The sequence below is a fragment of the Columba livia genome, chromosome 25 (genome assembly GCF_036013475.1).
Source record: "Columba livia isolate bColLiv1 breed racing homer chromosome 25, bColLiv1.pat.W.v2, whole genome shotgun sequence".
Classification (NCBI taxonomy): domain Eukaryota; kingdom Metazoa; phylum Chordata; class Aves; order Columbiformes; family Columbidae; genus Columba; species Columba livia.
The window spans coordinates 1351400-1376288 of NC_088626.1; the positions used below are offsets into that span (position 1 = coordinate 1351400).

General features: G+C 54.9%; 4 protein-coding genes, 1 long non-coding RNA gene and 1 other non-coding gene across 10 annotated transcripts; 3 read left to right on the forward strand and 3 right to left on the reverse strand.

The window, feature by feature from the left end:
* The first annotated feature begins 228 nt into the window (after positions 1 to 228).
* RNF122 (ring finger protein 122) lies at positions 229 to 6889 on the forward strand. Of its 4 annotated transcripts, XM_065040899.1 has the most exons (7): positions 2531 to 3717; positions 4035 to 4105; positions 4371 to 4527; positions 5368 to 5413; positions 5609 to 5650; positions 6226 to 6308; positions 6391 to 6889. In XM_065040899.1, the coding sequence occupies exons 3-7, from the start codon at positions 4418 to 4420 to the stop codon at positions 6503 to 6505; spliced, it is 396 nt and encodes a 131-aa protein (XP_064896971.1). In that variant the 5' UTR covers positions 2531 to 3717; positions 4035 to 4105; positions 4371 to 4417; the 3' UTR covers positions 6506 to 6889. The 4 variants fall into 4 exon arrangements, with proteins under 4 accessions (XP_064896968.1, XP_064896970.1, XP_064896971.1 ...); XM_065040896.1 differs by lacking the exons at positions 2531 to 3717; positions 4035 to 4105 and adding an exon at positions 229 to 333; XM_065040898.1 differs by lacking the exons at positions 2531 to 3717; positions 4035 to 4105 and adding an exon at positions 229 to 333 and having other exon boundaries at positions 6229 to 6308.
* A 307-nt stretch (positions 6890 to 7196) lies between these two features.
* Positions 7197 to 7292, reverse strand: LOC110365026 (small nucleolar RNA U13). The gene has a single exon (XR_002424208.2). It is a non-coding gene; the product is annotated as a small nucleolar RNA U13 (small nucleolar RNA).
* Positions 7293 to 7555: 263 nt separating this feature from the next.
* On the forward strand, positions 7556 to 10949 carry TTI2 (TELO2 interacting protein 2). Its single transcript, XM_005510835.4, has 7 exons — positions 7556 to 8364; positions 8634 to 8820; positions 9327 to 9419; positions 9733 to 9917; positions 10003 to 10146; positions 10391 to 10553; positions 10805 to 10949. The coding sequence occupies exons 1-7, from the start codon at positions 7736 to 7738 to the stop codon at positions 10883 to 10885; spliced, it is 1482 nt and encodes a 493-aa protein (XP_005510892.2). The 5' UTR covers positions 7556 to 7735; the 3' UTR covers positions 10886 to 10949.
* On the reverse strand, positions 10914 to 13798 carry MAK16 (MAK16 homolog). Its single transcript, XM_013369866.3, has 10 exons — positions 13693 to 13798; positions 13308 to 13357; positions 13024 to 13133; positions 12839 to 12903; positions 12564 to 12715; positions 12333 to 12387; positions 12168 to 12242; positions 11911 to 12024; positions 11635 to 11691; positions 10914 to 11546 (listed from the first exon to the last, which is right to left on the reverse strand). Exons 1-10 carry the CDS (start codon positions 13705 to 13707, stop codon positions 11358 to 11360), a joined length of 882 nt encoding a protein of 293 aa, XP_013225320.2. The 5' UTR covers positions 13708 to 13798; the 3' UTR covers positions 10914 to 11357.
* Positions 13799 to 13937: 139 nt separating this feature from the next.
* On the forward strand, positions 13938 to 17532 carry LOC110364994 (uncharacterized). Its single transcript, XR_010468006.1, has 2 exons — positions 13938 to 14379; positions 16107 to 17532. It is a non-coding gene; the product is annotated as an uncharacterized LOC110364994 (long non-coding RNA).
* SLC18A1 (solute carrier family 18 member A1) lies at positions 15492 to 24115 on the reverse strand. 2 transcript variants are annotated; one of them, XM_005510874.3, is made up of 16 exons: positions 23553 to 24115; positions 22133 to 22324; positions 21571 to 21904; positions 20892 to 20950; positions 20589 to 20672; positions 20270 to 20362; positions 20046 to 20135; positions 19102 to 19145; positions 18889 to 18949; positions 18679 to 18774; positions 17016 to 17094; positions 16857 to 16908; positions 16618 to 16681; positions 16415 to 16534; positions 16090 to 16223; positions 15492 to 15812 (listed from the first exon to the last, which is right to left on the reverse strand). In XM_005510874.3, exons 2-16 carry the CDS (start codon positions 22254 to 22256, stop codon positions 15699 to 15701), a joined length of 1548 nt encoding a protein of 515 aa, XP_005510931.2. In that variant the 5' UTR covers positions 22257 to 22324; positions 23553 to 24115; the 3' UTR covers positions 15492 to 15698. The 2 variants fall into 2 exon arrangements, with proteins under 2 accessions (XP_005510931.2, XP_064896967.1); XM_065040895.1 differs by lacking the exon at positions 20892 to 20950 and having other exon boundaries at positions 16857 to 17094.
* Between the last annotated feature and the right edge of the window lie 774 nt (positions 24116 to 24889).

A 24889-nucleotide genomic window follows, 5' to 3' on the forward strand; every position in this document is an offset into this window, starting at 1 on the left:
GGAGCTGGGAAGGTCCATTCAACCCAAACTATTCTGTGATTCAGTGACTTCTGCCGGACGATGGGGCCGTGTTTGAGCAGAACCCCTTGCCCGTGCGTGTTTTAGGGGTCCGGGCAGATACAAACGCCCACGCCGGGAGCAGCCGCGCTGTGTCGGACCCCGAGCTCCCCCCGGGCCGCTCGGCGCTGGGGCGGCTCCGGGGGCGGTTCGGGGGGTTCGGGGCGGGGTTTGGGGGAGGGGGGGGGCCGCTCCCGGGCCAGCCCCTCCCGGCCATGGCCCCGCACGGCGCACGGCGGAGCGGCTGCCGGATGCCCCCGTTCCAGTGGTGCCACGGTGAGAGCGGGGGGACTGGGGGGCTGGGGTGGGGGGGCCGTGGGGAGCCGCTCCCCTCCCTCCTTCCCGGGGAGAGGGTGTGTGTTTGGGGGGAGCGGGCAGCCCCCCGCCGCCCCCAGCCCCTCCGCTGCCGCTCCCTGCTCGGTCCATCCGTCCGTCCGTCCGTCTCCTCCCGCCCCAGCCCCGCTCTGGGGTCCCAGGGTGTCCCGATCCGGCTGGGGAAGGAGTTTGTCTCCCGGAGCAGCGAGTCCCGCTCATCTCCCAGGAATAAAGCCAATTACTAAACGGGTTTGCCATGCTTTCGCTTCATCTGCTGGCCGCAATGAAAACAAAATCCAACAAAACAACCCAGACCTCTTTCATATCTTTCATGTGTCCGCAGAAGTGGAATAAACTGATTTTTAACAGCCCCCAGACGAGGCCCTGGCTCCTCGCTCTCGTGTTCGCTGTAAGAAATCGTCAGGAACGTGGAGCTGAGTTTGCACATGTGAGGGGGGTTTTGGTTTAAATGAGAAGTGGTTTATTTTTATGATTAAGTAGTTGAGAAGCTGTGCTGGGAATTCCACCATCAAAGCCTGGCCTGAGCAACAAAGGCTGGGTTATTTTGATTTATGAAAGGGTTACAGCCTTTGAAGCTAAATATAATGCAAGCAGTGGCTTCCTCTCCTGTAACACATAGTTCGTGTGTTCTTGTGCAGCTTGGGGGACGAGAAGCCCCCGGTCCTGCAAACAGCCCTGGACATGTGGTGTGTGCATGGGCTTCCATTAAACAGAATGCAAGTCAGTGCTCCACAGCAGAAAATGCAAACATGTCTGAGTTAAAGAAACATCCCGAATAAGAGAGACTTTGCTTTTCGAGGCTCTGAGCGGCCACAGCTTTCGGCAGCTTGCGAACGCACGGGCATTGGAAACAGCGGGAACAGAGCCCACCCGCGTTCAAAGGGCAGGACGTGGGTGCAGGAGACCAGCCGTGGGCTTCTGACTTGTGCGTTTTGGCTTTAAGCCCTGAGCTGGCAGATATTTACATCAGCAGAGTCCAGCAAAATTGCTTATCCGTGCGCCCCTAAGGACCTTTGCAGGACTGGGGCCATTGGTGTAAATAAGTCTGAGTGCCACTAAAGAAATCACATTTTCAACTTAAATAGGTGTATTCAAAATACAGTAACAGGCAGCATATGCTGTGCTGCCGGGGCATTTCAGCTCCTCTTGGACATGACAATCTCTCCTCCTGTTGCTGAGCTGTGGTTCAGGGGACTTTGCAGTCCCCAAGTGACTTTATTTGGGGGGGACCTGCTTACCCCCCATGGAGAACGGTTTGGCTTAGGGGCAACTTTTGCAGGAAGCCTGTTCCAGCATCACAGCAAAAATTATATGGAGGCTGCATTCAATTTTCTGATGCAAAGCCCACAGCTTTTGTGTGGGAGTAGAAAGAATGGTTTTATTTAATGACCTGCTGAGTTTTCCATTTGTTTTATTGAACAAGAATTGGGGTGAGGGAGAAGCTCTGCTCAGCAAAATCCATGTGCCTGCGCAGGATGGGCTTACAAAGGGGAGGGTTTGCAGCTTGCATGGAAAAAACCACTTTGCTAGCAAGATGAACAGCCTTTCTGAGCATCCTTCTTGTAGAGAGATGGGTCCGCAAAGTCAGTGCGTCTCTGTAGGTGCTTTCACAGATGTCTAGTGACACCTCTTCTCGCATCTTTCAACTAAATAATTGTTCTAGCACTTTGCCTTCAATGATTCTGGTTTCGGGTGCAAAACCGTCAGACTTAACCCATTGAAATGGGTTGTTTGGGGTTGGTGCCCGCCAGGTCTTCATTTCGGCACCGCAGCCTGGAGCCCGTGGGTTCTTGAGAGCCTGTTTCACGTGAATGAGCCTTGCTGAGCTGGTGAGGCTAAACTTAGCTGTGCCAGCTGTGTGCAGCTGGCAGGGACACGTCACAGCGGCGCCTCTGCTTCCTTCACTATGGGGCTGGAGTCACAGCACCCTCAGTGTTTTCCCTGTTTCTGGTCCCTCTCGGCATCCGTGTGGCTCGTAGACACAAGGAATTCGGGCGTCTAACGTGGAGCAGTGCTCAGCGAGCAGCTTGTGGGGCTGGGGAGTAGGATTTCTGCCCCACGCGATGGGGCGCAGCGGCTCTCCTGGCAGGGACGGGAACGGCTGGTGCTTTTCAGCAGATTCTTGGAATAGCTCTCCATCTGAAATACACGTAGGAAACGTTATTGTTTCATTCGTGACCCATTATTGTTCCACAACCCAGGACTCTCTGTTTGGCCTCAGACGAGGCTCCTCCATCCATCAACAGCTGCTCTGCAGCCCGTGTCCCACCAGCATTACCTCACTTGGTTGCTCAGTGTTTTTTTTAAGAGCTGATAGACTATTATATATTTTTTTTAGCATTTATCAATCCTTTCCAGCACGGAAGTGGAAAAAGAAAACAACCTTTCCTATTGTCTTTTCGTGCACCTGGTGGTCTCCAGAGCAGAAGGCTGGGAGAGCAGGACCCGACAAACAAATCCTCCCCTTCTCACTCTGCAGAAGTGGCTGCTGAATTGTCTCTGGCGATTCCCGGAGGCAAAGATGGGCCGCGGCTCTGCCCTCTGGAGCAGGAAAACCCCATTTCCTACGGTCCAGACTCCTGTCTGCTGCCTGTTCCATCTGCACAGCCACAAACTGCGGTTTAAACTTGGGAGAGCTCTGAGCTCCCCGACAACGTATTGTTGCTTTTGCCCGTTTGCAAGGCTTGCTCGGCCTCCTGCACCCAGCGCGTTGCAAATGCAGGTTTATGGCACCAAAACTGGGCTGTGCTTTCCCCGTGGGCACAGCTCACGGCCCCAGCGCTGTGGTGAGACTGGGAATAACTGGGAATGGGGTGTCCCCGAGCAGGATGTCACCCCAGGGCTGCTGCCTGCCCGTCCTGCTCGGGCTCCCCTTGATCCGCAGATGTCCCGGGTCCCTCTGCAGCCCCCGCTGCTCGTTCTGTCCCCACCACAGCGGGGACAAAACCAGACGGACCCAACCTGGGACCCTGTGCTGGTGCAGTTTTGCCGCCCGCAAATTTCGTCCTCTCATGAGAAACAGGCGGAGGATTTCAGTGGGCTGTAATTAAAGCCAGAAGTGTTTCCATAGGAGCTTTTTGATGAGACCAAGGGACGGGGCGGGGGGAGATGCTCCGCAGAGCACAGATGGGGCTCGGGGGCTGCTCTCCTTTAAAGTCCCGTCTGAGCAAGATCTGATGAGAAATCAAAGCTGCAGCTCTTGTGGGGTCAGCGCGATTTCAAGACATAAAAAGCGGCGCTTATTTAGTGCCAGAGCCTGACTTTGCATCAGCTCCCAGCAGAAGCAGCTGCAGCGGGGCTGCTGTTTCCCTGCCTGTTCCCTTGGTTAGTGGGGACCCTGGGGTGGCCGCACTGTCACCGTCTCTATGTGACGCCCTCTCCGCGCTCCCCCTGCAGTGTCGGCCTCGCAGCGGGACACAGTGGCCCAGGCTGACGTGTCCTGCACCCACGGTTTTGCTGGGGAAGGGGATGTGGTCACTGTGGTGCTGAACGTGCTCCCGCACAGCCCCAGCGCGTCTCCCAGCGCCGAGGACGAACCAGCCACTTGCCATTTCTGGCTCCCAGGGAGCAATGACAGTCACCAACTGTTCTTGTTTTTCAAGCTCTTTTTTCGCTCTGTCCTTCCCTAAATCCCCTTCCAGCCTCCATGTGTTTCTCTGGAGATGAAAGCACGGGGCCTCCTTTTCTCCCAGACGCCTGGATTCTGCCTGGGGTACGTTTGCTTGCGCTGCTGGCGAAGGGTTTCGTGACTGTGGGAATGCAGCAGCATCTGCTCTCCGTGCTGCTCGGAGGGGCTGCTGCTCTTCCCGGGGAGATCTCCAGCTCACGGGCCACCAGCCCATGTCTTGGCGTTGGTTCCTGCCCACTTTGCAAACTCCGGAGGGGACGGAGTCAGCCCAGGCTCTCCCTGCTCTCACCGAACTTCTTCACTTCTTTGTCCCCTCCTTCCACCTAAACACTGACTTTCCCCCCCAAAGGGTGCTCCTGCAGTCTGGGACTGATTTATACCAGTAAACCCTGCACGATGCCTCCCATCACGTTCCAGGATCTGCCACTGAACATCTACATGGTCATTTTCGGCACCGGCATCTTCGTCTTTGTGCTCAGCCTCATCTTCTGCTGCTACTTCATCAGGTGAGCTGGGGGGGCTGCGGCGGTGGGGCAGCAACCCTGGGGTACCCCCTGCCCTCCCCAGCACCCCCTTGTTTTGTCCCATGATGCGGGAGCCGCTCGCCAGGAGGATTTTCCCCCCGTCAAGCTGGGGCCAGCGCAGTCGTGGTCCCCACAGTCCCCACGGTCCCCGCGGCCACAGCAGGGCAGGAAACGCAGGAAGGGGCTCCTGTTCTGCAGGGGAGCGGGCGGGGGGACGCATTGTGTCGGGCGGGGAAGGAGCGGTGCTGCCCGGGAGAGGATGTGTCTTTACATTTACACTCCCTGTGCAGGGACAACTATTTTTAATCCCAAAGCCAAGGCAGCAGTGGGTGTTTCTGCAGGGCCCGGGTGGTTCGGGATGCTGCATCTCCATGCATCTCAGCCGTTTTTGGGGCTGCAGATGCTCATCTCGGTGTCTCGGCTGGAGGACAAACGAGGGCTGCCTGCGGTCCCCTCTCCCCGTGTCTTGCTGGGTATCTTTGCCAGGCGGTTTTCCCCGGCGCCCTCGCCCTGGCCAAGGTCACAGTGGGGCTGGGAGCTGCCGGCGGGCGAGTGCTGGAAATAACTGCGTTTCCTGCACCATGAACAACTTCCTAAGGCAAACAATCGGGGCTGCCGGCTCTTATCGCTCCCCCATTCCTGCTGGCTGTGCTCTGCCCAGGGCACAAACGCAGCCTCAGAGCCGCTTGTCCCCAGATCCTGGCCGGGAAGGGCGTGCTCCCCGGCTTTCAGGTGCCTCCCAAATATTCTTGGCCGCCCTGTTCAGACCTGACCCTTGAGGATGCTGTAAAACTGACAGTGCCTTTTTCTCCCCCTCTCCAGCAAACTGCGGCACCAGGCTCAGAGCGAGAGGTTCGGGTACAAGGAGGTAAAGTCAGGGGTTGTTTCCCACATGTAACTGCAGCAATTTGGGGCCGCAGGTGGGTTGGGACACAGTGGGGACCGATGCTGCTTGTCCTACTGGGGTGTATTCAAAAGTGGCATGACCTGCCTCTGTCCAGCTGGGCTCAACTCATGGCAAAATCCCTCCCGTGTTAATCTTTCACCTCTATTTCTCCCTCAGGTGGTTCTGAAGGGTGATGCCCGGAGGCTGAATGTGCATGGGGTGAGTGGTACCAGGTTGGGATGGAGATGGGGATGATGGGGATGATGCTCTGGGACATGTCCCATCTGACTGGTACCAGGTTGGGATGGAGATGGGGCTGATGGGGCCGATGCTCTGGGACATGTCCCACCTGACTGGTACCGGGTTGGGATGGAGATGGGGCTGATGGGGACGATGCTCTGGGACATGTCCCATCTGACTGGTACCGGGTTGGGATGGAGATGGGGCTGATGGGGACGATGCTCTGGGACATGTCCCATCTGACTGGTACCGGGTTGGGATGGAGATGGGGCTGATGGGGCCGATGCTCTGGGACACGTCCTCTCTGCTCCGTGGGGTCACAGGTGGCTCACAGGCAAAGCGAGGCCGGGATGGGGACGTGCCAGCACCACATGGCTGGGAATGGGGAGAGAAACCCCCTCCCCAAGGGCAGTTTGGGAACTGGGCTGAACTCCCAGCTGGAAATACTTGGGAAGAGGCACCAGAGCGGTGGGATTTCTGGCGGGAGCGGGGCCACGCGTGGGCATCGCAGTGGGTGTTCGCACTCGCCTTCACCCCCGTCTCGCCCCCCACAGCAGACCTGTGCTGTCTGCCTGGAAGATTTCAAGGTGAAGGAGGAGCTGGGGGTGCTGCCGTGCCAGCACGCCTTCCACAGAAAGTGAGTACGGCCAGGCCGAGGGGCCGGGGAGGGGGAATTTCCCCAGCGGGGGTGCGCATCTCCCCGTTTTTCCACCCCACAGGTGCCTGGTGAAGTGGCTGGAGGTTCGCTGTGTCTGCCCCATGTGCAACAAGCCCATGGCAGGGCCGGCGCAGCCCCGCGCGGGCATCGGGACCCTCCTGGACGAGCTGGTGTGAGCTCCTGGCCGGCCAGAGCCCACGGGGACGGCGGCGGGACCGCGGCTCCGGGGCTGCCCACGCACCGCGTCACCCGGCCCCACGTCCCGGGGGATCAGACGCGTCGTCTCTAAGGATTCGGGATCTGCGGGTTGGGATTTTTAACTCGCGGGTTGTCGCTTTGTTTTTGGGGGTTTGGTTGGGTTTTGTACGTCGCTCCGTGGGGACCCCACGGGAGCCTGGGGACAGCTGGACACGGCGGGGGCTGCGTGTCCCCCCCGCTCCCTCCTCCCCCTTTGCCACACAGAGTATTTTTGTACGTTATCCCCCCCGGACTCTCAGCCCCCCGCAGGGGGACACACACACAGTTTTCTGCAAAATAACGATTAAACGGACAATTTCTCAGCCTGTCTGAGCTGTGAGTGGTCACCGGGGGCGGCAGCGTTTCAGGGGGGTGATGTGGGGAGCCAGGGGGAGGTCGGGACCCCCAAAGGCCCCGAGGGGCGCACAATGGGCCACGGACATGTGTAAGTGCAGAAAAGTGCTCAAAGTGCCTGAAATGGACCCAAAACTGCCCGTCCGGTGCTGGATCCACCCGCGATCCCGCTGGGCCGGACTCACCCACAGGACACCCAGACGCCGTGATTCCTTATGCTGTTATTTGCGACCATAACCATAAGTGACGTCACACTGACGTCAGCGACCCCCCGGCGCTCAGAAGGGTAATGTGCCACGTCGTAACGCAGGGCGCACACGTCACGCACTCGCGTGCCGCTCCCATTCATCATTTGCTATGAACCGGAAGGATCATAGGATTATTCGCCGCGCCTGAAGGCATCTCCGCGCCCCTCACCTCTGTGTCAGGGCGAGGTAGACCCTCCCGCCGCTTCTCCCGCGCCCGCCGGTTCAGACCCCTCTGCACCAAGCGCTCCCGCGCTTACATCCTCCCTCACGCCGCTCTCCGAGCCGAATTATTCGCTCTTCCCCGCCTATCGGTGATTAATTACACATGCTAATTTATTCATACATCGCCACACCCTCTCCCCGCCGCCTTTACGGCAAGCACGTGATTTTGCGGCAGCGGCGCGGTTTGCGGCGCCTGTTGGAGATGATGGCCGCGCTCAGCTGTGGGGAGTTTTGGGGTCGCTCCGGGGGTTGTTTCCCTCAGGGCGCCGCTCCCTGCGGGCCGGGTGTTTAAAACTGCGTGTGTCGGTGTGTTTAAAGGGGTTTTAGGGCGGCGAGGGCCGGGCCATGGAGCTCAGCGGGCTGGTGCGGGCCCTGAGGCTGGAGGGGCCGCGGGATGAGCAGCCTCCCCCGGCCGAGCAGGTGCTGCTGCAGCTCGGGCTGCTCCTCTCCCAGGGCCCCGGCGGGGCCGGCGTGCTCAGAGACCTGGGTGTGCTCATCGAGGCTGCGGACGGGCAGTGGCTGTTCGGGGGCCGGAGCCCCGCGGTGCTGGGCGAGCTGGTGGCTACGCTGAGTGGCCACGCCGCACCCCCAAAGCAGGAGCAAGACGCGGCGGATCTCCCCGGGGAGGAGAGCGCGTACGCCGCGACGGCAGAGAGAGCAGCAGACGTTGGCTCAGTGTTTCTGCGTCTCCTTGAGAAGCTGGAAGCGGCCAAGGCTCAGGAGTCTCTGGGTGTCCCCGTGGTGTGTCCGATCCTTGGCCGCGTGATGGGGCCCATCTACGTCTTTGCCGCGACACACATTGTGGAGAGGCCCTGGACAAATGCGAGGTCCCAGTCGGTGGCGCAGGAGCTGCTGGCGTCGCTGGTTCGGGCTGCAGACTGTGGGTCGGTGGCTGAATTCCTGCGGGGGAAGGATGAAGATGAGGAGGGGAGGTTTGCAGCTGTGATGGGGATCTTGAAACAGGAGTTGACCAAGTGAGTAGGAAGGGGAGGGCGGCGGTGCAGAGGGTGGTGTGTTGAGCTCATCTCTGTGTAGGAAATACTGAAAACTTCTGGGAAACTGTGTGAGCTCAGATGTTACAAGACACTAGATGATAAATATGCGGCCAAAAGCTTCACAGATACCCAGTAATGGAAGCAGGGGGTAATTAATCAGAGCTTAGTGTTCGCTGAGAGGCCCTGATGTGGAGGAAATCAGCATTCATGAATTCCAGCCTTCGCTGAGCTTCTGTTTGTGTTTCCAGAGACACGTGGAAGCGTAACCCAGCCACAAAGTTCGTGTTCTCCTGGACGCTGCCTCACGTCACCCGGCCCTGGCTGGGCCGTTACCTGGAGCGGGTCCTCCCGCCCTCGCTGCTCCTCTCGGACGACTATCGGGAGGAGAATAAGATCCTGGGTGTGCGCTGCCTGCATCATATCATTCTCAATGTGGTAAGGGATCTGAGGAATTGGATCCCCTCCTGCGCGGTGTTTGAAGGATCAAACCTGTTGGGATTCCCAACTTGTAAGCCTGGTTCTGCTGTTAACCTGGCGATTCTGCTCCATCTTCCACCCTGTCCCTGTGTGTGTAGTTCTTCCAGCTGTTAACACGAAGCACAGAATTGCTTTGCCATCTTTAGAACTCAGCTTATTCATGTATCAGCCAGTTTGCAGAGCAGGATATTAAAGTAATACCTGTGGAACTGCAAAAATGCAACTGGCGAGGGGAGTGAGAGCGGCTGCTCCTGTGCATGGTGGAGTTTAACCTGCAGTTATTGTAACACCTGCTCCCACTGTCTTGTCAGCAAAATTCCTAATGTGGAGTATTTGCGAGGGTTGGTGTGGTTTGGATTTTTGTTTAATAAGACCTGGGTTTCTGAAGGCTGTTGTCTTTTATTAAGTTAGGTGGGTGTTGAATGCCATGCCCAGGAATAATGTTCTGTTCTCTGTTGCTGTAGCCAGCTGCTGATCTGTGCCAGTTCAACAGGGCTCAGGTCGTGTACCACGCGCTGTACAACCACCTCTATTCGCGAGAGGCCCCTCTCATCCAGGTAGGAACTTCGTTGTAATCTTCCTCACGTTGTTACTCAGCCCCATGAGGCAGCGGCAGAACCTGTTTCCTCGCAGACAATCCAGTCAGGCTGTTACTACCACTGCCTGTGGCAAAGAGACAAAGTAATTCAGTGAAATCTCAAAGTGGAGGGAAGATCTTTTGCCTCGTGCCCTTCCCGGGTGGCAGCCTGGCTGAAGAGGGCTGGTAACAGGTAGTAAAAGCTGTGGGTGGTCAGCAGGGTTGGAGCTCACTGGTGTTTTGGAGAGAACACCAGCAGGATCACCCAGATTTCCCATCTCACACCGAACCAGGCCGTGCTGCTGTGCTTGCTGGACCTGCTGCCCATCCTGGAGCGAGCGCGGCGGCAGCAGAAGCTGCCCAGGCCCACGGCCGCCTGCGACGAGGTGCTGCAGCTGGTTCTGACGCACATGGAGGCCGAGCATCGCCTGGCGCTGCGGCGGGTGTACGCCAAGGCCCTGCCGGCCTTTGTGCAGAGGTGAGAGCGGCGATCACAGCCCCACAGGGATCTGCTGTGCCCTTGGTCTGGATCTCCCCGCTCAGCGTGTCTCTCACCTTGGCAGGCTTGGGATCCTGATTGCGCGGCACCTGAAGAGGCTGGAGCGCGTTATCCTGGGCTATCTGGAAGTCTGTGATGGGCCTGAGGAAGAGGCGCGACTGGGAATACTGGAGACACTGCGGAGCACCATAGAGCATGCTTGGCCCAGGTACCGCTCCAGGGGTGAAAGACGCTATAGAACATGTTTCCTGTGCATTCGGGGCCTGTACACTCCCTCTGATGGGCATAAGGAACGCGGCGGCTTCTGCAGCCTCATGGGTTGCTTGTCTTAGGGCAGCTACAGTCCTGCTCCACGCAAACAGCAGGTCCTGCCTGAAGTACGTGGGAGCTGCTGAGCGAGGCTGTGCTTTCCCCCAGCTCTAGAGGGTTTGTGTTGCTGTTTCCCCCTGCAGAATGCCGTGCCGGCTCCCTGTGCTCCTCAAAGCCCTGCTGAGGATGATGTGGGATGTACACACCGACCGAGGTTCCACGCCAGAGCCGGTGAAAGCCGCTTTGCTCCAGGGAGCCACCCAGTGCCTCATCCTGCTGGATCACTGCTCCGAAGGGCAGGTGAAGGTGAGCTGGGACCCTCAGAACGGGCAACATGGGGCATCCCAGAGCCCATGGGCTTCCTCAAGCCTGAGCGGTTTAGAAAGCATCAGTTTCCACCACCCCAGCATCACTGTTTGACTTGATAGGTGACTAGATAAATATCAACATATGTGTGTGTATATATATGGTTTGTATTATTCTCTTCCAACAGACAACTGGGGCGGGTTGCTAGCAACACAAACCTGAGGTGGATACTGATGCCTTTGTTGTTTCAGGTCCTGCTGGAAGGTGTGTACGGCAGCTGCGAGGAGAACCGTGTCCGGGAATGCCTGAGACAAGTGCAAGAGAACGCGTGAGGCCTGGCTGATCCAACGCTCACCTTGCTTTTTGTACAGTAAAATATTTTTTTATTTATTTGAAGTTACTGTCTTTCTCATCCCACCCCTTTTAGCCCCGTAACTCGCCCAAACACCATAGAGTTGTGTGTTCCCCTGGCCACAGGTGGGCTGCTCCAGCTTCGGAACCAGCAGCAGTGCCCCCAGTCTGGGTTCCTCCCCACACACAGCCCGAGCTGAGCCTGGTCTGGTTTTAGAGCTCTGAAGTCTTCTCCCTTCAAACTGCGCTTCATGCAGGACTCGTGCAAACCTGCTGCAGTTGCCTGGGGTCAGGACAGAAATCCTTCTTTTCATAAGGAAAATCATTAGTCTAGAGTATGGAAAATGGCGCAGTTACTGAGGGTCCTGCGCAGAGTGGCGGAAGCTGGAAGGAGTTTCTCGTGACAGGTCTGCAGTCCCGTCACTCAGCACAAAATGTGAGTTCAGGAAGGAGTCAGGCTGCTTTTGTTTTGGTGGCTGGCTCTGTTTCTTTTTCATATTCTATTTCAATGTAGGGACGTTTTCTTCTGGCTGGTCCTTTCAGGGGAGTTTTGCCCTTCGCTTTGGAGCGAGAGGCTTTCTTCTCTACTTCTTCTTCCTCTTCCTGCTCCTCTTCACTACTTGTCTCCAACTTATCCATGTCCTGAGAAAGACCAGAGTGACATCAAAGCAAGCTGTAGAACTAAACCTCCTGTTTCAGGCTGACAGTTTAAATCTGGTGCTTTACCTACCTCAAAGTCGCTGAGGTCACTGTCCTCTGCTTCCACAAACTCTCTTTTATCCATGTCCTGTAAGAAATCAAGCCAGCAGCAGTCAGTACATGCAGGCTGAGCACAACACAGCGTCACGACTCACAGTGGAAGAGCCATCAAAGCCACCACTTGTACATACACACTCTTCTGAGGTCACTCCTCCGAATTTCATCTTCTCACCCCACCATTCACACTACAGTGCCCCCCACCCGGTCAGGGAGGGATTAACTGTGGTGCCGTGGCTGAAAGCGTTACCTCCTCATCTTCTTCTTCTTCTTTCTCTGCATCGGACTCGCTCTCGCTTTCTGCCTCTTGCTGCTGCAGAGCTTTGTCAAAGGCGTGGATGGGGAAGTTGTAAATGTCTCCGTACTGAAAAGGAAAATGTGGATTTTTCTGTCAGTCGCAGGAGGAAGGCAGCCGAGGTGCTACCAAACCAGGCTGAACCTGTGGCTCAGCCCCTGCCCTAGGGGTTCTGTGTTTTGGGGAAGCACTTTTCCAGCAGCGATCCTCACCGTGTCCTGTTTCAGCCTTTCCAGTAGTTCCTTCTCGATGGCGTTATCCAGCTGAGCAGCAATCAGGGCTTTCTCCTGATGGAGCAGAGAGGAGCCGTGTCAGTTGTTTGAAAGACACGTGCAACAGAGGGAATAGAAGGGAGATTCACAAAAAGCTGCCGTTACCTCTCTCCTCTTCTCTCGCCTTTCAATCTTTCTACGCAGAGGAACAAGCTTCCTCCTACAGAGAACAGTGAGTCCATCAGCCTCTCACGTAGCAGAAGAGCAAATTTCAGGGCAACAAGCAGCAGTTACATTAGTTTAAGTGCATTTATACATGCAGACTACGCTGTGGTTCAGTCCATTTAAGCCAGGTTTGTTTACAAGCTCTGCCTATACCAATGTCACGTCACTTACTGTCGCTTGAGTGTCAGCTTGCGGATGCGGATGAGGTACTGTGTGATCTTGGTGAAGCGCTGCTTGCACTTGTGCCGGATGAACCGCGGCCAGTAGATGAGGTTCTCATCGATCTCCTCCAGCGCCTTCTCATAGTTCTTGCTTAGCAAGACCTGGATTTAGAGGGACAAGATTTGAACTACGGAGCAGTGATGAAGTGGGGCCACATCTGTGCTTGGGGGCAGTCTTGGTGCGTTACATCAGACTGCACCTCGTTAGCGATCTCATTAACTCACCCGCTCCCAGAGTCGACGGGGAAAAGCCGCCCGCTCTATCGTCTTCATGTACAGGTAACACCGACCTAAAGAAAAGGGGAATGTGATCCCAGGAGGGGGCTGAGTGTGTCTGTGACAGCACGGGGTGCTCAGGGTGCCCTCGGGCAGGGGGTCTTTGTCCCCTCCCCACCCAGGGGACATCTCACCTTTCTCCTCCCTGACGGTCGCATACTGGCTGTTGGCCAGCGGGCAGGAGGAGCGGTTGCACAGCCCCGTCAGGTTGTACTCATTGCGGCAGAAATTCTGCGTTTTTGTCCTGGAAAGGAGAGGTGAGATAAAGCAGAAATGGGGGGACACCCCACTGTGCCCCTCACGTGTGGCCGTGGTGACACAAGGACCGGGGACACGCACGTTTGTCCCTCCCGTGCCTGTCACTGCCGAAGCGCCTTGCACCCCCAACCCGGGAGCGCTCGGCCCCCCAAAAACTCACGTTATCTTGTAGGAGCAGAACTGCCTGTTCCCCAGCGTGTCCCAGATCACCTGCGGGTGACAAAGAGCGGGTGACACACTGCCACCCCACCTCCCGCAGCCCCCGGTGAGGCTCTTTGGGGAGGACACCCCCACAAAGACTGGGGTCCCCTCTCCGCACGCAGGGACATCCCAGCTGCTGTCACAGCCCCGTTCACACCCCCGGGTCTGTGTCCCCGCTCCCAGGGCTGGGGACACGGGGACTCCCCGCCACGTGTTGGGGGGCGCGCGCCGGCCGGACGCAACCGACCCAACAGCGGAGCGGGCACGGGGGGCGGACGGAACCGAATCAACGGGCGGAACCGAATTAACCGGTGGAACCGAATCAACGGGCGGAACCGACTCACGTCGTCCGAATGCATCGTGCTGCCGCGCTCCCATCGCCGGAAGGGGCGGGGCCCGGCGCGCTCTCGCGAGAGCTGCGGCACCGGAAGGGAAGGGGCTCCGCCGCGGTGTCATGGCGGCGCTCGGGGGGGCTCTGGGCGGGTGAATAAACCTGTGGAACGTTAATCCCACAGGGTGTCGTAGCTCGTTGCCGGTGCGCGCCGCTCTGGGAGCCGTGCCGAGTGCGTTGTCCCCGGGCGGCCCCGTCCCGGCGCTGGGCGAGGCCTGTCCCTGGCGTGAGGCAGCGGGGGCGGCTGAGGGGGCTCCGATCTTTCCCGAACGTTTCCGAACTTCCCCGATCTTCTCCGTCCTTCTCTTGTGCTTGCGGCGATGGGAGGTGGCAGCGGTGACGGAGACAGAAGGGTATTAATGCCATTAATTAACATGCAGACGCACGGTGTTTAATTTCAAGTTGTGAGAGGAATGTTTCTCTGCAGGTTCTTTCCCCAAGGGGGGAAGACACTTTTCACCACAGCTGCCAAGAGCCCCCTGGTTTCTTCTGTGCCCCCAAGCTGCAGAGCTGTTTATATCACCGTTCATGCGCTCAAAAAATGTGTTTTATTCAGCAGGGTGTGCCATTTGATGCAAAAATTACTGTCTAACTCTTCACTCTGAGCAGAGAAACTCCATCAGCATCACCGGCGCTGCAGGTAATTTATTAATTAGGAAGCCCGAGCTGCTGGTACTGGAGGAAAGAGGCAGATTTGCAGATTCACAGTGAAGTGATGCTGGGTGAGGTGCTTTGGGGGGGTCACTGCTGGGACCCCCGATCCGGTGCTCACAGGGGTGGGTTTCTGAGCAACCAGCCCCTGGGCACGCAGGGCGGGCTGCAATTAAACAGGGAGATGCGCTGTGGGGTTGAGAATAAATCCCCAAATAGAACAGCTCGCTGCTTTTCCTTCCATGGCAGAAAGTAAAGACATTTTCCTTTTATTCTTGGCAAAGTGAGGAAACAGGTGGGGGATAAAAATAACCAGGTTTTGAGAACGGGCTTAGCATTAGTCACTTCCAGCCAGCCTAAGAAATATAATTTAATCTTGTGTGTGTGGAGCGCAGGGCAATGGGCCCGCGGTGGTGTGGGGCTGTCTGGCAACAGCCGTTTATGACCGTCGGTAATGAGTCATAAGGTACCGAATCATGACGAACTGTGATTATCCCCCCGTTTCCCCGCTGGCAAACGCATCTGCATCGTGCGGCTCTGGAGCGGTGAATCATCTGGGCTTTCTGGCTGCTCAGTCAAGACAGAAATGAGTTTATATTATAAACTGCCAACAGTGGAACTGGAGAAGTTGTTAAGTTTGAGGTTTCAGAGGGAAAGATGAGATCACAGGAATTTTCACCGATACTTCCATGATTAATTTGATACTTCCATTACTTCACTCTCCTTTACTTAACTCTACTGTACTTCTGCAGGCTGTGATGCTCAATAATTATTGTTAACAGTGCGGCTGCTCTCGCTCTGAACGCGTGGCCAGGAAATTGCGAAAGGGCAATTAAATCACTTCATTTATCTCAGTGCAGGGGTCAGGATCACCAATGCAGCCGCTTCCCCCGGCTTGGTGAGGCGCAGGGATTTGTACAAACGCTCTTAGTCACGGAGCATCACGAGGGATCTGACCAGCATTGTTGGTCTAGTCTGTGCTTAAGGTCTAAAACCGCTCTTAGCTTTACTTCTGCCTGAATTTCTTCAAGGAAATTAATTTAATGGATGTTGGAAGGGACACACAATCAGCCGTAATTAGCAGATAAACATTACAACACATAAAGCTGTACCAAACATTTATTTGAACTGTTTTTAGGGGAGCGTGGAACACATTAGTGGGACGGTGGTGGTGGCACAGACGAAGGGGGCTCTGTTGGCACCACGAGCTTTGGTAGAACCTGAAATCTTGGGGTTTTTGGGCATGAAAACATCCACATCCTGTCAATGTAATGAAGCTTCACACCAGGGCCTGCATACTCGTGGGTGCTATTCCACATTTTCTGCTTCCACGTCGCTGTCATCTGTGAGCGGGAAGTGGCGCAGGGTTTTCTGAGCAGCGTAGCTGTTGGTTTGCATGGGGCAGCCCTGGCCTAGGATGGCCTGGGGAAAGAGGAAATCACGTGTCGGTAAAAACGGTGATTAATCTGCATAGTTAACGGGAGCATTACCGCTTTTACAGAAAGCCAAAGCAGCCAACAACTGCTGTAGCTCCAGACTTTTCTGGGTTTATTGTCTGAGTTTTTTGTCCCTTTTCTGAGGGCAGAGCAGAGCCCAAAAGGGAACATGTAATCCTTGGATAATTTGTTCTAATCTCCCCCTCAATCTCTGGATTATCAACCCCCAATACTTAAAGGTAATAAAATATATTTCAACTCACCATCTTCTCCTCCTTAGCGGGAGGGTTGCGCAGGTACCAGCAGAGAGGAGCGTAAGCAATATTGATAACGCCGATGATGATCATCAGCCAGGGGAACCCAACAGCTCGTACGATCGCGCCGCCTGTGGACGGACCTGGTGATTTAAAGGTTAAAAAGAGCTGAGACGACAGAGCAAATGTCCCGCTTTGGGGGGGTCTGTAAATCCACGGTGGGTGAGTTGCAGACTCAGCGCTGGCTGCTTCCAGCAGATAGTGGGTGGAGGAGAGGGAGTAGTAAACCGAGATACACGCTGTGTACGTCACCCCGTGAGTAAGTTCCTCGTACCGATGGCGAAGCCCATGCAGAAGGCGACGTCAGCGATGGCGTAGACGTTGCCGTAGATGGAGGAGTGGCGCAGGTCCACCAGGTGACCCATGGTGGGCATCATGGAGGAGTCCACCATCCCTGCCCAAAGCCAGAGGGATGCGCTGGCTCACCGCGGGGCTGCGTGGGAACCGTGTCGCACAGCCCAGACACCGACTCCTTACCTATGGCAAAGCCCAGCCCGGCGTTGGGGATGATCAGCCCGTAAATATTTGTGGCCAGAGGAACCTTTGAGAGGAGAGAGAGGGGATGTGAGTGAGGGCGGAAGAACTGCATGAAGGTGGAACATCAACCCATGAAACCAACACGTGTCCAACCACTGACCATTTGACCGCTGGGCACAAAACCCCGTCTCCGTCCTGACCTCTACAGAAAGGTCTCAAAATTGTCTTGTGCTACTTACACACAGGAGACTGATTCCCACCACGCCCATGCCGATGAGGGAGCACAACCACCTGCAAGGAGCCCACAGGTAGCAGAGGGTGGCTGTTCTCAGCCCCAGGTGTGATTCATGTGGAAAGCGCAGGGCTGGGGTGACCTGAAATCTCTGCCTTCCACTTACCGGCCCATTCTGGTGGCCAGAAGCCCGAAGAGGTTGGTGCCGATGAGGTAGGATATGCTGGCCGGGAGGAATGCCATCCCTGAGGGAGAGAGAGCACAAAAAAGCCTGTCATCCCTAGGAAAATACAGGGGATTTGCAAAAATGTTCACTAACTGCCCCCATTTGGGGAATATCATGAGCCAGGCCTGTCCGTGCCCTGTAGAAGGGTGGGGGTCCCTCTCTGAAGACATAGGGAGGCACAGAAATTGCTTTTGGAGGGGGGAAACTGAGGCACAGAGAGGTGCAGTGATTGACCCACAAGCCCTAGGAGACAACCAGAAGCTCAATGCAGAACTTTTTTGTCCCCACTGCTTTAACAACCTCATCCTGCTCTCCTGTTGTAGTTTCTTCTTCTTCCACCTTTCTCCCCTTGCCGTCTGCTTTTCACTTACTAAATAGGAATAAAATAACTACTGAAGTAAAAAGCTTAGGGATCATTATGTAGTCCAAATTAAATATTTGCACTGTTTGCTGATCACCAGTTGTTTGTTTTTAATATACTCTCCCGCCGACTATAAATAAAACTGATCAGCTCCATTTCACTAGGACAACTTCCTTATTGAAATACACTGATTTATGTTTCATTTTCTCTTCTCTCTGTAGCAGCTACAGAGCACTGTTAATCCTGCAGGTTTAGTCCGAGCTCCTCTGTACTTCTTTTTCCAGAACTATGGGAGTGAGCAAAGCGAAGCATGAAGAAGCCCCTTGAGTTTGTAGCAGCTTGTGAGACGTCTGGCAGGTTGAACTGTGTCCAAACCCAAACTGCTCTCAAACCTCAGGAACCTGAAAACCTGGTGAATGATCTTGGGATTTTCTTAGGTGTCAACTGACCTCCGGGTCCTGCTAAGTCGCCTCAAAGGTTTAGTGGTGCCCAGAGCAGCCCTGAGGGTGTTTCTCAGTCTGTGACATTGGTGGTCGTCCCTTCTCCCCACTGCCAGTAGCTCTGGGACGCTGCTTTCCCCTCGCCCATCGCAGGCTCTTACCCGGGAGGGTAACTGGATTAGGAGCAATCAGCCCTCCTGCTCCCAGCCTGCAATTCAATTGGGGATCTAAGTGCAGCCTGCGGCACCCCCCGGGTCATTCCTCAGCCAATTGGGTTTTATAACAATTAGCTTTTATTTTGGTAGCGAACACAATGTTATCTCCAGCTCACATTTTCTAGGCAGCTGGTAATTGGCACGTACCATCCCGTCCTGCCTGGGACTCTCTAAATGGCCTCGTTTTACTCAGAGCTGCCTCTGCAAAACCCATCTGGCTGCCAGGATTCCAGCCTAGCACGAGCCCATTATCTGCCCTGCAGAAGATGGGATTCGACAGGCTTCCCGTGCGCGAAACAGCCTTTCTTCCTCCATTATTGCTCTTGTGGGGAGCCTGATTCTATACAATCTTTTCAATAATAGAGAGAAGCACATTGTCAGGCTGCCACTGAGGACATTTCCAGCTGAAATTGGAGCAACACGCAGCCTGGGATCACTCACTCTATGCGGGTGAGGATATATGTTTTCTTCTTTTTTAGAAGGATACAAGAGATTATTCAACCCACATTGCGGTGCCAAAGCAGGACCGGTTGTAGCAGAACTGTATCGAGCGTTTGGGAGCGAAGGACGCAAATCGCGACACCTACCAAGCTGCCACTTCGGGGAGCACATGGTTTGCATCATCCAGATGGGCAAGGTGGGCTCCAGCATGGCCACCCCCATGTTGGAGAAGCAGAGGGCTCCTGTTGGGAGAGAGAACAGGGGAAACACTCCAGTTTAGCCGCTTTCTGCTGCTGTTTCAAGCAGGGGCAAGTGAATCTCTGTATCCAGAGGTGTGTGCTGCCGCCCGGCCGTACCTGCAGCCACCAGGATGAAGGGATCTCGCAGGAGGGTGACCAGCGATGTCCCTCTGGTGCTCTGTGGGGTGGCAAAGCGGGGGAAACATCGGCTGAGATCCCCCTGTGCACTCGCACCCGTCCCCAGCTCAGCCGTTGGCCCTGGAGAACTCCCACTTCAGCCACATCTGCACACATCTGTGCACACACATCTGTACAAACACGCGCGCTCACCTCGGGGGAGATCTTGGAGGGCTGCAGAATGCAGAGCTGCAAAGCTGGGAAGAAAACACTGAATTTTAGCTTATTTCTGGAGATGACATTGCTTCAAGATGCATTTCCCTCTGGCTTTTCCTTCAGCTCAACCCCTTCCATGGGCAGAGCCCCCGGGGACGCTGTGACTGCGTTTGGGGGCATGGTTCAAGGGAGCAGGGGGCAGGGGGGTCCCAGTGCTGCTCCTGCGGGACAGAGCAGCAAAACTCCCTGAAGGGGGCTGTTAGAAGGGCTTTTCAACCGAATAACAAACGCTCCCCGTTAGGCTGCCAGCTGGAGCACGACAGGAATGAGATGTGGGAAAGAATAGGATGAAAAAAGGAAGCTTCATGTGCGTGGGACCTGTGTTTCATTTTCTAAAAGCTCTTACATGCTTCATGAAAGATGTCTCACAGTACATCTAGGCAAAGATGGTACTGTGACTATAATTTAATTAGCTTAATACTTCCCAGTAAAAGCGCACATTTCTGCTATCTGGACCTTCCTCTCGTGGCCTGCAGCGGTAACACAGCAGCGGCACAAGGAGCAGGAGCACCATTTACGCTGGCAAAGCCTAATTCCTTTGTGGCACAGCGAAGAGGCAGCAGACAAGTGTGCCTTTTACACAGAATTCACAGTTCAAAGAGCTTTACTGAATATGCTATTCAAGCCATTAAATCAATCTAGGGGGTTATTAAGTAATGAGGGACTAATTCTTACTGTGTTGCTGTCAGTCAGCTGGTGGTAGGAAACATATGATTTAGCAATAACAGAATAACCAATGCTGATGATGTTACCCGTGTTGTATTAATCTGCCTTTTCCATCACACAAGCCCTGAGAGATTCTCGCTGAAACATCTACATTTAAATCTTTTCCTGTGTCTTTTTGAGTGGGGAGGGTTAGATTAAAGCATTTGGCTTCTCACCTCCATCCAAGAGAGCCAGGAACGCCAGGACCAAGAAGGGAGATGATTTCCCCACGAATTCGTACATCACGCTCCCAAAGGGAGCCCCGACTGCAAGGGAAAGGGCTGTGTCACCACGTGGCCATGTCGCCCCGTGACCGTGTCACCTCGCTCAGGAGGTGACGGCCAGCGGAGCTCTGGAGATGCTGTGGGTGCAAACCCCGTGGGGAAGGAGGATTCCTTACTCAGCACACCCAAGGCCAAGCCTCCCAGCGCGATCCCCATGGCGTTGCCCCTCTCCAGGTCGTCGGTGTAGACGCTGGCCAGCATGCCCAAGCCTGGGGGCAGGAGAAGCAGAGGTGTGGGGCGGCTGGGACCACGGGTTGGGGTTTATCTGCTTTGGGAGGTTTATGTGCTCACTGAGGTGCACCAGCTGCACCCACCTTGCTGGTGCAGCGAGGAGGAGAAGTTTGGCGCTCGGTGCATCCCTGTGGCTGGTTATTCATAACTGAGGCCAGACAAGGGCAACTAATGCAGAGCCTGAGGTGTAGCTAAAATATTTACCTGCGACGGATGAGAAGGAGGAGCCGATGCCTTGGAGGGCTCGGGCGATGAACAGCAAGGTATAGGAGCCGGCGAATGCAAACACTGCGGGGGAAAGAGAGAGACGGTGTCAAAACCCCGCAGGAGGTCACAGCGAATCTGCTTGCACCAGTTTGGGTGCTGGAGGGTGCTGGGTGCCACTCGTCCTTTCTTGTCACCGATTTCTGAGAGCGGTCGCTCTGCTCTCACTCCTCTGTCCTGCACAGGGACGGTGGTGCAGGCACGGCCCAAAGTGTTTCCTCCAGAGCGAAGGACGATACTCACTGACTGTGGAGATGAACATGATGATGAACCCGATGAACATGGGGATGTGGTATCCTATCCTGGAACGGGAGACAAGAGGCACCGTCTCAGGGAGGATTCCTCGCCCAGCTGCAGAGCTGGTGTCCCTGCGGGCTGGCGAGCACGTCCTGGACATGGGATGTGCCCGTGAGTGCAGCCTGGGGGGCACCCGGTGTCTCGGTGCTCCCGGATGATCCTGTAAAGCTCACCCAAGGACACGACTGCTGTTTTACCAACTCATCTGCCCACCCCGAGCAGGCAGAGAGAAGTCGAGCTCCCCTCACCCGTCTGCTAGAGACAAAGACAACCTCGGGGCAGAAAATCTCAACGACATATCCATAGCAAGGTAGAAATCTTTCTTTGTTTATTTGTTGGTTATTGATATTAAACAGCATCTGTCTGCACCCGAGGAGAACATTAGTGATGCTTATGTTGTACTGTAAACTTACAGGCTTTTAGAAAAGGTAAAATTAATGCTTCTTTCAGTGCATATATCCTCCCCCTTGCTATCTGACCCCCGTGTTCCTGTGATTCCGTGACCACAGGGGCTGCACATGTGCAGCACAGACCTTCAGTGCTCGGCTGCTGGTATTTCATTAGCAGGCTGGAGCCGCCTGGCCCTAGAGCTGCCCCCCGGGACAACCCCGGGTCTCTGACCCACCTGTTGGTCAGGACACCCACGGCCGGGTTGACCACCAGCTGTACCAGAGCCTTGGAGGCGAACAACAGCCCCACGCGGATGTTTTCGTTGGCGAGGAACTCCTGGCCCTCCGGGCAGCCGCTGGGCCGGGGGGGGGCGCTCCCTGTCCCGCGTTCCAGCTCCGTGGGGCTGCTGGAGCCCACGATGGACAGCGTGGTGTTGTCAGCATAGGAGAACACGGAGGAGAAAGGAGGAAACTTCGAGGCTGGAGGAGCCAGCTCAGTCTGGGCTGGGACAACGGAGCTGTTGGCTCCTTCGTATTCTGTTGTGTAAAGGAAGGTGGGGACAATCGGTACTGGAAGAAAAGGAAGGGAAGGGATTAATTAGTGATTTTACTCCATTTTCTGGCTCAACCCGCAGCTGAACTGAATGATACTGGCCAGATGTTGGTGTCCTTAAACTCCCGGCTCCCTCCCCATGGCTCTCCCTGTGTGTGGATCCTGCCAGCATTGACCGGACACCAACCGAGGAGCTGAAACCCTGAGGTCCACCCGAAAAAGCCAATGAGAGCTGCACACTGTACCCACGACTGTCAGCAGCATGTTGTCCAGCAGCAGCGCCACGAACACCACCACCAGCACCAGCCTCCGCGACGCCCGTCCCGCCGCCAGACACTGCCAGGGTGTGCCATGGGCACCCGGGGACATGGCGAGGACCTGGAGCTCAGCTGCGTCCTGCTGCGTCCTGATCCTCAGGGCTGAAGGTCTCCTGGAGCCTTTAAAGAAACCACTCCGGGTTACAGCCTCCCACAGCTTCTCCCTGGAGAAAGCAGCTCCTGAGGTCACTTTGTGTTGGTGTCCTCCAAGAGCTGGGTGTGCTCCTCTAGGAGCTGACACCACCGGCTTGGGTGAGTTTGATTTGCTTTGGGTTTTTTGGTTGGAAAAGCCCCTCAAGGTCGAGTCCAAATGTTCTCCACCCCTGGCACTGCCCTACGTCCTGGGAACCTCATGTCTGTCTGTCCAACCCTCCAGGGATGGTGACTCCAGCACTGCCCTGGGCAGCCTGTTCCAATGCCCCACAGCCCTTTGGGAAGAAATTATCCCAAATTTCCAACCTCAACCTCCCCTGGCGCAACCTGAGGCTGGTTCCTCTCTTCCTATCATTTGCTGTGAGACCGTGGGTTTATCCAGCCTGCATTTAAAATCGCAGATGGAGCGGTCTAATCCATTTCCATTCTCCTGGGACACCTTGTACCTGCTCCAAGGCATCATTTAAGTCTCCTTCCAAAGACTCAAAGCACAGATCAAGCCAGTAGCTTATCTGCGGTAATCTCTACATGTTTTATTCCATGTTTGTTCTTTGGAGATTAAATTAGGTCTCAAAGGAAATTCATTTACCTTACATGTCTTTTCATTTGACCTAATTGAAATGTCACGGTGAGATACAGGACTTAAAGCCCAATATAGGTGATTAAGATCAGGGCTTCGAAGGGCTGAGAGGAGATTGCTTGTTCAGTCGCACTGAAAATATCAGTCAGAAGTTTGCCCTAAACGAACCAAACAATTAGCGGTTTACTTCCTTAGAGCTCACAGGCACTTTGGAGGGTAAAGGGGCAAAATGGATGGAGCTGAGTCTGAGCTGCTGCTCTTTCTAACACTCCTGTGGTTTCCTGAAATCCCAGCCAATGCTATTTATCAGTTTCTAACAACAACAAAAGGCAAACTGTCCAAACCCCCTGTCATTGAATACGAATGCCACACAGGTCACTTAGTGCGGAAACAGGGATGGTTTCTCACTGTGCCCCCAAGTAGCAGCAAAGACCAAATAATAGAATTAATGCAAAAGAAGATAGACACAGATATATATATATATATATGCAAAAATTAGGAAGCATAGACAATAAAGACATGTGGATTAATATAGCCCTTATATCTCCAGCCGCAAACCCTGTCCCCATGTCCATGCCAACCTGTTGCGTGGAGCAGAGGAAAACGAAGTCTTACCCCGGAGCCCATGGCGCTGCGAGGAGGCGGCTGCTGCGGCGGGAGCTGCTGCGCTCCGGATTTATGGGTCCCTTTTATCTGGAGAGCAGATGAGTGTCCCTGTTCCCTGGAGATTTAATTGGAACCTCAAACAAGTGTTGCTCAGCCCCGCAGCTCCCCCTGCGTCAGCGGGACGGGAGGCAGGAGGGCTGTTCTGCAGGGTTGCGCAGCTGTTTATCTCTCTTTTAACTCCCACCTGGGGCTGAGCACTGGGGGGCAAGGCTGGCGTCATTCAGGGAAATGCATTTATAAAAGAAATATCAAATATAAAGTACAAAAATTAAATATAAAATACAAAATATACAGTACAAAATAGCTATAAAATATTCTAGGTTCTTGGACTGATGGCTGTTCTCTTGCTGCCTAGTGCTGCATGTCCTCGGCGCGGCTGCCCTCGTTCCGACTGTAGCTCCATGTTCCACATCCTGGGGTAGAACCCGGTGGTTTTTACCAGCCCTACAGCACCTCGGGGATCTTTGGTGAATCCCAGACCTCACAGGGTTGTGTTCCCTCCAGACCCAATGTTGTGCCCCTGCTCGCACAGGAAGATGCTGGCACCAGGGTGCCCGTCCTGAACCTGCCCTGTGCAGTTACACCCTCTGTCCTATCTCCAGGGATACAGAGAGATTTCTTGGATTAACAGGGCTGGTTCAAAAGCAAAGCTGAATGTAAAACTCTATCTTTGCATGGATACTGCAAATGCCACAGAAAACGTGCTCTCTTTTCTTCCATCATTTCTGTTTTCTTAAACTTTCGACACTTTGCTCTGTGATTTCTTTTTTAAAGCAAAATGATAACATCACTCATTCAGGACACACAGATTTACCGCAGAGAAAGAAAATAAATCCTAAATGTATTCACTGTTTCTCTGTTGGTGCGTAAATCTGCTGTTGAGGCCATTTATCTGGCTTCTGCATGGCCAAAAACCATCGCCAATAGCGTGAGATGAGCACATCCCACCGCCGAGCTCCCTGGATGTGCGTTAGAGCAGAAATTGAAGCCTCTCAATGTGTTTCATGAGCGAAGAATGGAGTGGCAGGGCCTGGCAATGACTGTGCAAGGCTGCGCAGGGCAGGCAGGGGCTGAGCAGTGCAGCACCACCACCTGCCGAGGGCCCGCGGCATCGCCCCGCTCAGCCTGAGAACGACTCACGTTCTCCTGCAGGTGAGGAGAGGCATGTGGAGACAGTTATTGTTACTAATAGTGTTGTTCTTCTTCTTCTCTTCCTTCTTCCCCGTTTTCCTTTTATCCTCATTGCCTCTTTTCCCTTTTTTATCTGTTTTTTTCCTCTTCCTTTT